Consider the following 14,046-nt stretch of genomic DNA (forward strand, 5'->3'; position numbering starts at 1 on the left):
TACAGTTGTACATGTAACTATGGCAGATTTACATACAGTTGCCACATGTAATGATGGGGGATGTACATACATTTACAGCCTTGCATGTAATCCTTTACCTGCCAAGTTCATATTTCACCATCAGGTCAAGTTTGTTAAAATTAGTAAAGCAAAACATGTCCCATATGGTGCATTTTAACAAAGACTTGAAGATTTGAAGGTCCCTGAAGACAGAGATACTGTAAACATGATTTTTACAGAATACAGCTGCTATAACATACCAAGCGAAGTGAGTGAAAATACATACATGCACCATACATGTATGGTGTTAGCTCAATACTGCTTTTTACTGACTTGGCAGATGGGGTAGTGATACTATCTGGCAGGTAAAGGAGTAATTGTGGGAGATGTACATACAGTTGTACAGGGGAGATATGCATACATTACAGGACAACTGAAAAAAACTGGTTTGTGTAAATTTAAGCATGCAAAAATTGTGGCTTCATAAAACACGACTGTCTGTTACATTTTCTTTCTTGGCCTGTTGTGCCACACAGAGCTTTTGAATTAATAATAATACTTAATCTATTACATTCACTTTACCAATAATCAGTGTGGATAATTAACAGATTTATGCTGACAGTAGAAATGGTTTGCTCTCTAAATACAGAAACTGACTGGGCCCAATCTTCAAAACACAAAAAGGGTGTGGTAGGGGGCCTCCTTAGATTTATGAAGCACCTTATCCCCCTAGGTCTATGAAGTGGCCCTGGTAATCTCCAGTCTTGCCAAAACTTTTCCAGCATATTCAAGTTTTAAATGTAGGTTCAGCTGGGATATACTAGATGAGCTCGATGTGGACGTTATGCCATGTGCAGCAATACAGGTAAACTGAACTAGCTAGTGTTTGATGGCTAGGCTAATCACGGTACTAGGGAAAAGATATGCGTATGGAATCCATTTATGGCAGGAATATAAACCAGCAGATCCCTGCAAAGTGCAAACCTACTTGAAAGTGATTTTGAAATATGGATGCCCTTGGATAACTTACATGTACCTACAATGGTTGTTGATGTTTTCATAATCCAAGTCTACCACTTCAAACTGAAATATTATAATTCCCATTCTAACTTAACCCTTTCACTGCCATGGTTTGGCCCAATTCCATTGTTTTCTATGACAAAGTTGGACCTCTTCACTAGGAAATGAGGGTGAAAGGGTTGACTATGAGGCTTTCTGAAGCATGTTTATTGATACCTTAATGTATGTGTAAACTTGATGTAAGTGAATGCTGTTTTTACCTTACACAGCCGTAGGTATGACGGCCTGAAGTGGTGTGACCACTCGGACACGCAGTGGGCTTCATCAATACAGGCAAAGGCGATTGGCGGCAGTTGTGATATTGGGGGCAGGCAGCCAGTCCTCCCCCAGCCTCCTCCAACCAGGGCCTCGGGGGACACCAGTAACACTTGCACTTTGCCATCCACGATTTCTTTGACTACCTTTTCCCTCTGGGTTTTGGTCATGTTGCTGTGGAGTCGTGCCCCTTTCAGGCAGCGTGGTAAACCAAGGACCTGCATCGTAAGCAGAATTTTTTTTAATTCACCTTTATTCAGCATAAAGCCTGAGCCATACACGCCCTTGTGAAGGTGCTTGTACATCTAGGGGTTCAATGTCAACTGAAAAGTATTAAGCGTTAGGATAAAATTCTAATGTTGCTAAATTGTGGGTAACTTGTTTATGCACCTGAGTAAAGATGAAGATTTTTGCTGCATTTTTTTCAGTGTCTCGTATGATGCTAATTGTGATTGGTACTCCCTCTGTCTGTGCCTCGTGATATTTTTTGAAGAAAAACTGAATAATTCACGATGGATGGCAGGTTTATTGAAGAACACATTACTTTTTTACAATATAAGAGAACAAGAAGTTGTCTGGTATAAAACTTATCAAAGGCAGGGTTCCTTGAGTTCATTCAAATAATGTATTAAGATCTTTTCCAGAAAAAAAAAACATTTTCTAACCTGTACTTTACTATCAAAATATACCAATAGCAGATAAAACCTTCAAGTTGACAAGCAAAGCATGAAAGTCTCAAAAGAGTATAATATTGGTGAAAATATTAAGCTATTTAATGAATAGGAAAGTTTTCCTCGTTTTTAGAAATAATTTTTGGACAAAAAAACTGTCAGTTCTCATGACTTTAACCTTTCCACAATACCAGTGATGCAGATATACCATTGATTAAACAGAATTCATACACCCTTGCTCTGATACACTCACATCGATAGCACTTTGAATAATGACTTCCCCTTTTTGTGTAAATTGCTTTAAATGATGGCATTGACTGACCCATTTCAATCCAAGTAAAAGGATCATAATAGCTTTCTCAGTAATGGCAGTGTTCACTGGTAATCATAGTCTGATGATATAGCCCTCTCCCCAAGGCTTACACTTGGCAGTGGTTTTTCAACCCTTATCTGTCCAAGTTCATACATATGCATGTCTCATACTAATAGGTCAAGATGGATAAATCCTGCAAGGTATAACATACGTGTATCTCATGCATTGCATTTTTCACAAACGCTTGAACACACACATGTATGCGGCCCTTGAAAACAGAGTACATGATTTTCACCGGCGACACTGTAAACCTTCTACGGCAGGTGAATACACGAACACATTTTGGCTCATTACCGCTTTTTACAGACTCCACAGAAGGGAAATGATAGGCCTGGCAGGATAAGGGTGGAAAGAAAGTAAAAATCACATTTAGAAAAACTGATTACATGTACCTGGTCTTCCATTAGGGACACCAGAGGTGAAATGACCAAAGTGATACACGGGGAACGCTGAGAGTACATGTATGCCGGCAGTTGGTAACACAATGACTTCCCTGCACCAGTGGATAACACCACTAAAGTTGAGAGACCTATCAAGACAGTCCGGGTGGAGAAACAGAAATAAATAATGACATTAGTGACACTGTACTCTGAATTCATTGGACCTGACATGATAAAAATTTGACTTTATTATATATTGTATCAAATATCATTACCTTCCATCTCATTCTACTTAATTCTTGCTACCTTAGATAGCTTTGGTCTTGTGCTGAGGGGGGGGGGGGTGGGGGAACTACAGTACAATACAATGATAGTGAAATGCATTATGCGTAAAAAGTAGGCCTCTCACCACAGTAAGAGTTTGAGAAATTGATCTTATAGATGCTTTTAACACAAATGTAATGGCTGCCAAGGCAAAAAAGTTCTCTTTGTTCGTGAAACAACTAAACTCATTCATCTTTTTAGGCAGTTCTGGCATTACATTCCTGTATAACCTAAAACATTACTTTTACTACTGTAATATTATGTTTTACCTGTTGAAATATGCCATATTAAAAATATGTGTTGACCCCCCCATAGACTTTCAAGACTTACTTAGGTAGCAAAATCATATTAAATGTACCAAGAATTTCCACCATATATCCAAGCTTCACCAGAAGCCAAAGTACTTGATGTAAAATATGTGAACATTATATAATATGTTATAACGAAGATTATATAATCATGAGGCCAATATTATTACACTGACAGTTGGTTTACTATAATTTTGGACGAAATTGCAGTACAAGTTACCTACATTGTGGCAATTACGGTTATCCCAACTTTCATTGGAGTCAGAAAAGTGCTTTCAGAGAAGTTGTGTTGACCGAAAACGAGGAACAAGGCCCGTAAAATTCACCTATATCCAAATTTCTATTTGCATAATAATGCCCTCAAATAAGGACGATAAATACACTTTACATCATATCTATCTGACAGGTACTTTCGAGAAAAAGTTGCTTCAACTAAATCATGGATGATTGGCAAAATTTAAGTTATGCAAATTTCATCATAATTTGTATAAATAGTTGAATCTGACTAAAGCTCTTGCAAGAAATCTAAAACCAAAATTGAAAGCTATGCTAAATGATATCAATACATGTAGCTCCCCATGCCATACAGATTTGTTTACGTACGGCATACAAGAACAAAACTTGTATTTGAGCACTGGGCAACAGTATTATCGATCTAATTATCTTATTTTTGCATGCATGGGAGGTCAGCGCTTGCTAGTGCAATTTGCCGAAATAAGAAAAGGTTGATTCCATTAGTCATTGTCTCCCAAGGTGACAAGATTGCTACCATTATGAAGGGAAATGCAACTTTCAGACACGTACTATACATTTCATAAGCCATTAAGGATGACCATCATGTGTCTATAAATGACGTTTGCGGTATATCAGAATCTCCAGCAAATAGAATCATGTGCTTTACGACTTCAAGGTTCTACTCAACGCCAGCTCTTAAACAATTACTGTAACTCTAATGATAAAATTTCTGTGCAACTCATTATCAGAAGTTTGGAAAGAAAAAATGCACTCACTGTATTGTCTTAGATAATATGGGGTTAATCTTTGACTGGGTAATGCATGGATAGGCTGCTACACAATTTTTCATAACATCTTTGTACGGATATACCGTAAATTATATCATACCAGTGTATTGATGGTGCAAATACAGCGATCTGATTGGTCGAGACGTGAAAAGAACCTAGGTATATTGGTGATATACTACAGCTGGCATACGCGCGAGCTCTCAGCTTGAACGAAATTCCGTTTTTCACTGTTTCACGCCAGAATATCAATATACTGTTATGATATAATAGCAATAAATCACCCCAGCGACGGTATACCACTGCCTTGATTTTGACCATATATGCACTCGCTATTGCTCTTGCATATATGTTGTGAACTGGTCAAAATCTTGTGGTATACCATCGCTGGGTGTGCTTTATTGCTTAAACATCACTCTACTGTGACATTTGCAATGAGTTAATCAACTTGTTCTTGACTGTAGACACTCTAAAGTGACATTTGCAATGAGTTAATCAACTTGTTCTTGACTGGAGACAGTTTGTTTCAAAGTGTTTCAGCGACAAAACCCCATTTTAATGAGCTTGTTGAACAAATATATTTGTAAATAATTGGCTCTTGGGAGTGCAATCATAAAGGAAGTGAGATGTATAAATTTGATGTTTGTTCCATTCCACTGGGGCCCAGATAGGAAGAAAGTCTGCATAAAGCTAAAAATATGCCACTTAATGAGGCTTCCTGGGATTGGAAATTAGGAGTGTCTATACACACCCAACAGCAAGGTGCTTCACTTTTTTTTCTTTAAGGTGCACAAAGTGAATGGTTTTCCATGTCCTTTAGAACTGCATGTGTATGTATACATAGGTCAATGAACAGGAGTGATGTATACAGAAACTGAATTGCTGTCTTCACAAAATTTTAGATCGGTTTACATTTCGACACGTAAACCACACAAGCTCCAATGTGTGGATTAGTTGACGTCTGCAAGCAAAGATTCACACTGCCTTGATTGACAGGGACTGGCATTTCAAGGTGTTGTTACTAGTAGTACGTAGGGAACAGGAAAGCACTCTGATAATGAGTACATTCGTTAGTGATTGCTGTCCAAAATGGTAAAAACTCACACACAGTCCCTCCACTGAGGGACTGTTAATCACCACACAATGTCAGGTATACGCTCAAGAATAAAAATGTCTAGCAGGAAAACAGTCAAGGGGGAAAATGTATTTGGTCTTCTGTCGTTTGTTCACAGAGGTAGCTACTAATACATGGTTAATCTTCTGTTCAGCAAATTACTTTATTTTTTCATACAATTCTCCTCACCTTGTAAATAGCTTTTGTCTTGTGCTAAGGGGTCAAACTGCATGATATTGAAATGCACTGTGGGTAAAAAGTCGACTTCCAACCACAGTAAGAGTTTGAGATAGTAACATGATAAATAATTTTCCAACCGCAGTAAGAGTTTGAGATAGTAACATGATAAATAATTTTAACGCAAATGCAAGACTAGTTGTCATGGCAAAAGTTCTGTTGGTTTGTGAAACTAGCTACACTTCTGCATCCATTCATCTTTCCAGGCATTTCTGTTACAAATTCCTGTATGACCTAAAACTTTACTTCGAATTTTGTAATTTGTAATCATGTGTTTTACCTGTAGAAATCTACCATATTGAAAACATGATTGACTGCCTGAGACTTTTATGACTCACTTGGGTGGCAAAATCACATTTAAGGTACTGAGAATTCATTGTGAGACCTTGAATTGTTCAAAGCTAGATGCTTTCCATGGATTTTCTATCCTTTACTATCAATCACATGACGTGGCTATGCGATCCACAACACTGTTGTTACCAAGTGACCGGCAAAACAAACAAGGTACCAGATGCTAACAGGTTGACAAGCCTTTTTTCAAGTCGAAGTCTACTCAACTTTCTTGATTTTTCGCCCTTGTGTACAACTTCCTTCGCTATCCTAAAAAATTTCTTTCCAACTTCCGTATTTAATCGATTATTACAGCAATACACGTAACATGTGTCACTGTCAGGCATGGTATGGCATTGTCATCTGCACTGTAGTATCACATGGTGCATGGGGAACACACTTTGCCAGTCAGCTGGAAATTCGAAAAACGCGCAAGATGTCATGTGATAGAAAGAATACACAGGGCGGAAAGAAAATGCATTTTATTTTTTGCAGCCACTCGACATCAAAAAATAATATTAAACAACTCTCCACAGCATGTTTCTGTTGAACATGAAAGCACTTTCTTTTGAAAATAATTGTGTAAATTTATATTCAGCATATGTCAGATTCTGGGAACTGTACAAAAAGTAATAAGCCTCTTCCTCCTTCTACCAAAACAATCACTTTCTCAAAATAAGCTGATATGATATTTTGTATAGGTATATTCATAGGGTACAAAGGCACACGGGAGCCTGCAGAAATATGTTAATGTATGCAAAGTAAATTCATGAGCATTGAACATGCAAATTAAACGACAGCAACTCGCTATAAATGGAAAACATTCATTATGCATAAAATAGTGCCCTCTACAGTACCGCAAAGGGAAGTATGAATTTGTGAACACCACTAATACCTTAATTTGATAAAGTTAAACATGTCAATAAGTGGTATGGCCAGTGTTGACCTTATTAATTAAATTATTCATTGTTAATTAAAAGGTGCTTCTTCAACAACTACTGATTGTAGGTATGGACTGAAAGTGACATTGTACACATAATATATACAGCAAAGACAAAACATTTTTTCTTAATTATCTTTCTTTACATAATGTACTGTATAATACTAGGATGGAAAAGGGAGTATCCTACAGGGGTTTTATGGCATTTAACACATTTCAGTGTTGATTTGTAGTCAATACAATAAAGCTTATTACCTGTAACATGAGAACAAGGATGCATTTCCGGGTGTTTTCTCTAGGAAGCACTATTGCAAAAATCCCCTATCGAATCAATATCCCTCCTTAAACAATCACAAGAGGGTGAGTGTGACATGTCGTCCTTCTATAATGAGGTTTGAGATTATGATTGACACAGAGTATTTATAGTAGCATTGCACTTCATGATTACTGTCTGTGATGTAACATGTAACAGTTGATTTAATCCAAGTAATACAAGCAGAGGGATGCAGTCGAAAGACTATCAAGTTGCCTCCAGATTACAATGCTCTGTTTGAAATGAAATTAATGAAGTATGAATGATTTGTGTAGGTTTCTGATTTATTCAACATTTACTAGTTGGAAAAAAATAAAGAAACAGGAGTGTTTTTTATTTGAGATTTGACTGATGCTATAACCTTATACTTATTAGTAACGTGAAAAATTTTAATTTGCATAACTTCATTTGCATAATTTATTATAGTCCGCTCCTTAATCATAACTAATCTTCAAGCAGGGGGCGACATTACCACTTGTGAGAGGGGTGACATTACCCCCTTGTGAGAGAAACCAGGAGAAAACACAGCAAATCTACAAATTTGTGGATGCAACAACAGGAAGGGTGAGTACACAGGTATCTGCTACGCATGTGCATAGAATGGTCAAGTCTTCTAGTTTGGTTTGGTTTGGCACCAGCAAAGGCTTGAACCTTGTTTCCTGTCTTGAAGGTGTTCTATTGAATTTGAAGAGCATTTGAGTCATTTAAACAGTCATCAGTGTCTTTTCCAACCAAGGATAGAGATTTCATAGGAAGTCACACATCCTGTTCCGTCAACACCCAAGTGAGTGCTGACAGATGTATTAAAATACCTTCCTGTGACCTGTCAAGGGCGTGAATGACAGGATGTTGTTGGAGTGTATAATAATAATTTCCATGGACCCAGGTACGACTTGGCAGATTGCCACCCCTTGAGAGGAACAGACAGACAGATTAGGAACAAGTATCAAGCCATGTGCAGTTCATTAAAGTGTTTATCACACTTTTTTCCTTCAGCTTTAACCCCTCTTCCTGCCAAGTTCATACAATGTATGTCACTATCAAGTCAAACTAGTGAATCATAACATGACCTGTATGTTGCATTTTAACACAAAATTGAACATTTGAAGGCCCCTGAAAACATAGCTATTAGGGGAGAACCATTTGATTTCTGGGGGGATGGAGGATCTGGGGGAAAAAAAATTTGTCGGCAGGTGAAGGACAAAAAAAAAATTTGATCCAACAATGGCTTGAGAAAAAAAAATTGTTCAAACAGACAGGAGAGAAAAAAAAAATTTGTCGCCATGTGCTAAAATCACCAAAGTTTGGGACTGATTTTAAAAAAAAACGCTGGAGGGCGGCCGCCTACGGCGGCACTAATATTTTCAATATTTTAGAGTGAATCCTGATGTAAAAAATCTGGCATATAAATAAACTTCAATACTACACAATGTTCAAAGTTTCATTGTGATGACAGTGTTTTAAATATGTTGCAATAAAGCATTGACACAGTCAGTATTAAAAGGGGAACCATTGGACTTGCTGTGATCTGTATCTACTGAAAATTAAAACAAACGATACGATTCAATGAACTACTTTTAAAAGCAATATATTTCTCAAAATATTTGTCTCTCCTTGCAATGAAAATACAATAACAAGTAATGAAATACAAACACAACTTTTGTAAAACATGACTTCTTTCCTGAGAAGTTGACAGTACTGATTTATATAAAACACAGCTATAGTACTGACTTTCACAACTGTATGATCACTACACTTCTATACTAGTCACTATCAGCCTGGTTTAACCAGACGGCTGATCTGTTCAGTGGATGGAACAGATCAGCCGTCTGGTTTAACCAGGCTACTATTACTCTACTGGAGACTATGGCAGTAGCTTCATGGATGACAGTAGGCAGATCCCATATCTTTTTGGTTCGGTACATGCAGGTACCTGCTGAGCACCTGTAAGAAAGGAAAATTGAAAGAAAGGAAAATTGTTATTTTTATTAAAAATTGTCTGCAGTAGTTTTGTGTTTGATTAAAAGGTTTCTCACTTGGAAAGGGACAAAAGCGTTAATATTGGTGATTTTTATATGCATTTTTATATTACTCCAACATAAACAAAGTAATCACTCAAAATAATCTGCTGATATGACTACCTTTGTCTCCCCTCTCTTGTCTGTTGAATAAAGTGACAATGTCAGTTGAGTGGATGTCCTTTGCCATCTCTCTTCGGCACTTTGCCTTGACATGTGGATTGGTATTGAGTGATGCTGATATCGCAGCTCTTTTCTTCTTCTTTCTTTTTTCGTTAGCAGCTCTCCTGTTATTGGCTGCTGCCTGCTGGCTAGCTCCGTACAGTTCTTTGTATTTCTCATGCACAGCTGATATGGTGGCCATTTTCTCATTTACCATTTGCACAACTGCCTTGACCTTGGCTTGTAGAGAGTGGTAGAAAACCATACTTTCTTGGTATGACGCAGATTTCTTGTTGAGTTTTTCCACGTCTGCTACACAGCTTGAGTACAGCTGGTCAAGTTTGTCAGTCTGGTTTTTTACTAGTTATTTGTTGTACATAAAATTTTAATAGCAGAACCATGAATACAACAAGTTATTAAAACATCCGGTTGTGAACCAATAACGTGTATGTATAGCATATTGTACTAAAAATTGGCAAGCGAGAAAAAATCATTTGCTTCGCCACTGCATACAGAAAAAATAATTTGATGCAGGACTGACAATAGAAAAAAAATTTGCTGTCACAGTCATGGGAAAAAAAAATTTGTTGCCCCACCCATTTCCTCCATCCCCCCCCCCCCGAAATCAAATGGTTCACCCCTTACACAAGCAGACAGGGCAAAAATACATATACCAGTAGATTTGGCTCTACACTGCTTTATACTGACAGCAGATAAGGTGATACTGTTTAGTGGGAAAAGTGTTAAAAGGAAGGAAAGATTACTGGAAAAAATGTAGAGATTTCTACTGTGAGTTGACTTTTCTCAGTCAGTCTCATTAAATAGCCTTACATGTACATATGTGAAGTACAGTCATAATCTACCGCATACTGTTTGTATTCACTTTCATGTAATGAATCTAAGAAGGGTGCTTGATCATGCCAAATAAAAGATATTAACATGAAATCGTATTATTATATGCATAACAAATGCTGTACAAAATGGCCGATGGCAATCTCCTTGTTTCCAGATTTCAGCAGTCAAAGAGAATCAAAGCTGTATCAGTACTAACAGGTTAACCCTTTTCCTGCCAGATAGTATTTAGACTATTACTTCCCCATCAGCCAAGTCAGTAAAAGCGGTACATCACTGTTCGCTCCCATATAGTTATCAAAACAAGTCAACAATTGTATGAAACATGGACATACATATACAGACAGACTGACATACACAGACTGGCACAGAGTGATGATATTGACCCCAAGTGTGCCTTGGCCAATGGAGAGTGATAAAGATATAACAACAGCTGAATGTAATGATAAAATAGTTAAGTATAGACCTATACAGGCACAGAGAGTGAATATATGTTACAGCAATTTGATCAGTTTCTTTTCCTTTTCTACTTCTGCAAGGCTGTATATGTATTGACAAATATGTTATCTTTTACAAGCATACAGTAAGAGTAAACTATTCTTGATTTTTCATTTACAATATTTGACATAGACTGAAATACATAACATGCAACCAATGTTTACACTTTGCCCATACACCAGATACATGGAGAAATTTCAACATACAATCATCAACTCAGAAACCCTACAGGAAAAAGTAAACATTGTTCTTCCAGAACAGCTGGTGCATCCACATCTGGAACAACTTACAAACTAAACCAATTACACAAGGATGATGACACAAGAGATAAAGTTAAACTGTGGTGAACTTGACTATTCCTTTCAAATCCTTACCTAACTTGACATCTTAAACTAAAATACACTGCATGGTTAATTGCGCACAAAAATACATCGGGGTGGACCATTTGATAAGGGATGGTGTCTGGAAGATCGATGAGGTACATTATCTTTTTTATCCGATCCATTGTACATTTTTCCCCCCACTCTCCCACCTTTTCTTTTGGCCAAACCTTCGGCACACAGTCCATGTAGCCGACAATGAGATGCAAATGATATGCGGTTAAGGTCTCCTCAACTAACTTTCAGCTGGTTCTTCACTTTCTACTATTTTTATAGTATTTTTTACAGAGGCACAGACTTATTCTACCTGCAACTTAAAACTGATAGTGATTTTGTAGCTCATTCTTTACTATTTTTCATAGTTTTTGGTAGCCGGTAACAGACACTTCGTGTTCGTGTCGGCTACATGGACGATCTGCCAACCTTCTCTGGCTGAATTTTTTATTGGCATTTGTTTGGAATTTTTTCAAAATCTGCCAGGATTTTTTTACAGCATTTCAACACCAAATACAGTTTACCATATCAAATGCTTACTAAATCACCACATTATATACTCTTAGTTCCAGTAGGTATAAAATTACCAAAAAAAATCTTGAAAATACAAAATGAAAGATATCCCAGTAAAACTGAAAGTTTCGCAAAGTTGCCCCAAAAATTCAAAATTCCGGATTTCATCTTAATTTCAATATTCTTATTAACAAAAACCCTAAGAAAAGGTTTACTAAATATCAAAGCAATCAGACTGGTAAATTTTGAGAAACAAATTTTTTGACCAAAAATGAGAAAAATTGCCCCCCAAAATACAAAATTGCAGATTTCATCCTAATTTTGAATATATCTAATTAACATAAACCCTAGGAACCTGTACACTAGATATCAAAGCTACCAGATCAGAAGTTTTAGGAGAAAAATTTTTTGACCAAAAAAGGCAAAAATTGCCCCAAAAATAAAAAAAATTTGCCAGTTTCAACATACCTTCAATACATTATATTGAGATTAATCTTAGATACCTGTATACCAAATATCAAAGCTATCAAATCAGTAGTTTTTGGATAAAAAATTTTTTATCAAAAATTGGGAAAATTGCCCCAAAATTACAAATATGACAATATCAATACAATTTGTACAAGCATGACTGAGGTCATCCTGAGGAACATGAATATTAAGTTTCATAGCAATCAGACGAGCGATTTCAGAGAACAAGATTTTTTGACTAAAAACGGAAAAAATACCCTAAAAATACAAACATGAAAATTTCATCCCAATTTTTGCACACATAATTTAGAATACCTAAAGAAATCTGCATACTAAGTTTCAACCAAATCTGACCAATGCTTACTGAGTTTTAGCCATTTGCAGGATTTTTCCTTTTTTTCCCCTCATTTGCATATTTTTGGCACTGACATGTTCATTTGAACAAATTCACATCTCCACCCCTAAGTGCACCTGTACACCAAATACTAAGACAGTAGGTGCTACGGTTTAGGAGTTTTTGATGTGGACGGACATACATACATACAGACGACATTTTTCCACCTTATACGAATACCTCCCATTTGCATATATACATAATATGCATATATGGGAGCTAAAAATATGAGTCATGCACTAGTTGATGGACTATGTCAAAACAGAAATGCAAAACACAAGGTGGGGGGGGACATAATTCAGTTTGGTCAGAGATCTTTGAGCAAAAAAGGGTCTTACTATCATTTGACAAATTTTTTGCATGTCTGTGAGGGTGCTGCAGTGTTATATACAGGGATGGCTGAGGAACATGGACCAAGGTACAATACAGAAAATATTGCATGCATGTGAGGTCACTACATCTATGGTATGAAAAGATTACAGGAAAAAATGTAGAGATTTCTACTGTGAGTTGACTTTGCTCAGCCTTACAAGTGCTGTATAAAGTGGCCGATGGCAATCTCCTTGTTTCAAGAATTCAGAAGTCAAAGAGAATCAAAGTTGTATCAGTACTAACAGGTTACAGAAAAATTTGAGTCATGCACTAGTTGATGAACTATGTCAAAACAGAAATGCAAAACACAAGGTGGGGGACATAATTCAGTTTGGTCAGAGATCTTTGAGCAAAAAAGGGTCTTACTATCGTTTGACAAATTTTTTGCATGTCTGTGAGGGTGCTGCAGTGTTATATACAGGGATGGCTGAGCAACATGGACCAAGGTACAATACAGAAAATATTGCATGCATGTGAGGTCACTACATCTATGGTATGTTATACAATGTTGTAGTGCATGTGGTGGAAAAGTTGCAATGGGTAGCAGGGACAGTTTATGGAAGATATAGCACGAATGTGATGGTGTTTTCTTCACAGCTTTATCCCTTTCATCACAATGGTTTGGCCCAGTCTGATTGCTTTCATGGCAGGTAGGGACCTGTTAACACTCATTTGGGGGTGAAAGGGTTATACAAGAGGGGACTAATTGAGGTAAATGATGAAGAAACATACCGCTCATTATCCTCATGACAGCATTTTCCTGACCAGGTCGAAAGGATGAATAACCCATCTTATTGAGTGCATCAAACACCTCGGATGGAGTAGCTGAGAAAAAATGAAAAGCTGACGATTACAGGTATACTTATTCACACAGAGCGACAAAACCAAAGGTCAAGAGTTACCTGTGTGTTGCTGAAACTCTGGAAAATAAAAAAGTTGGAGGCAATAAAAATAGCTGAGTAGTGAAAGTGTCTACTGGTACCCAGTACTCTGATAGAGGATGTACACAGCAAAACTTCTACAAGGTTTTTTTTATAAATTAAAGGTATAC

General features: G+C 37.0%; 2 protein-coding genes across 2 annotated transcripts in view; both read right to left on the reverse strand.

Annotated features, from left to right (window-relative positions):
- LOC139147482 (ATP-dependent DNA helicase Q4-like) overlaps window positions 1–14,046 on the reverse strand; it is a 54,093-nt gene that overhangs the window by 31,254 nt on the left and 8,793 nt on the right. Inside the window, exons 6-8 of the mRNA XM_070718592.1 lie at window positions 13,728–13,820; window positions 2,772–2,908; window positions 1,281–1,553 (exon numbers count right to left, since the gene is read on the reverse strand). Coding sequence (XP_070574693.1) covers window positions 1,281–1,553; window positions 2,772–2,908; window positions 13,728–13,820 — 503 coding nt within the window. The remainder of the gene's footprint in view (window positions 1–1,280; window positions 1,554–2,771; window positions 2,909–13,727; window positions 13,821–14,046) is intronic.
- LOC139148679 (uncharacterized) lies at window positions 8,964–10,085 on the reverse strand. The gene is made up of 2 exons (XM_070720168.1): window positions 9,486–10,085; window positions 8,964–9,288 (listed from the first exon to the last, which is right to left on the reverse strand). The coding sequence occupies exons 1-2, from the start codon at window positions 9,787–9,789 to the stop codon at window positions 9,209–9,211; spliced, it is 384 nt and encodes a 127-aa protein (XP_070576269.1). The 5' UTR covers window positions 9,790–10,085; the 3' UTR covers window positions 8,964–9,208.

Source organism: Ptychodera flava, chromosome 13 (genome assembly GCF_041260155.1).
Source record: "Ptychodera flava strain L36383 chromosome 13, AS_Pfla_20210202, whole genome shotgun sequence".
NCBI lineage: Eukaryota > Metazoa > Hemichordata > Enteropneusta > Ptychoderidae > Ptychodera > Ptychodera flava.

Bases quoted from the DNA above. Each gene is read 5' to 3' on its own strand.
- LOC139148679 (XM_070720168.1), bottom strand. From the start codon at position 9,789: ATGGTTTTCTACCACTCTCTACAAGCCAAGGTCAAGGCAGTTGTGCAA. The intron at 9,289-9,485 runs GTAGTCATATCA...CCTTTCTTACAG, and splicing joins ACAAGAGAGGGGAGACAAAG to GTGCTCAGCAGGTACCTGCA.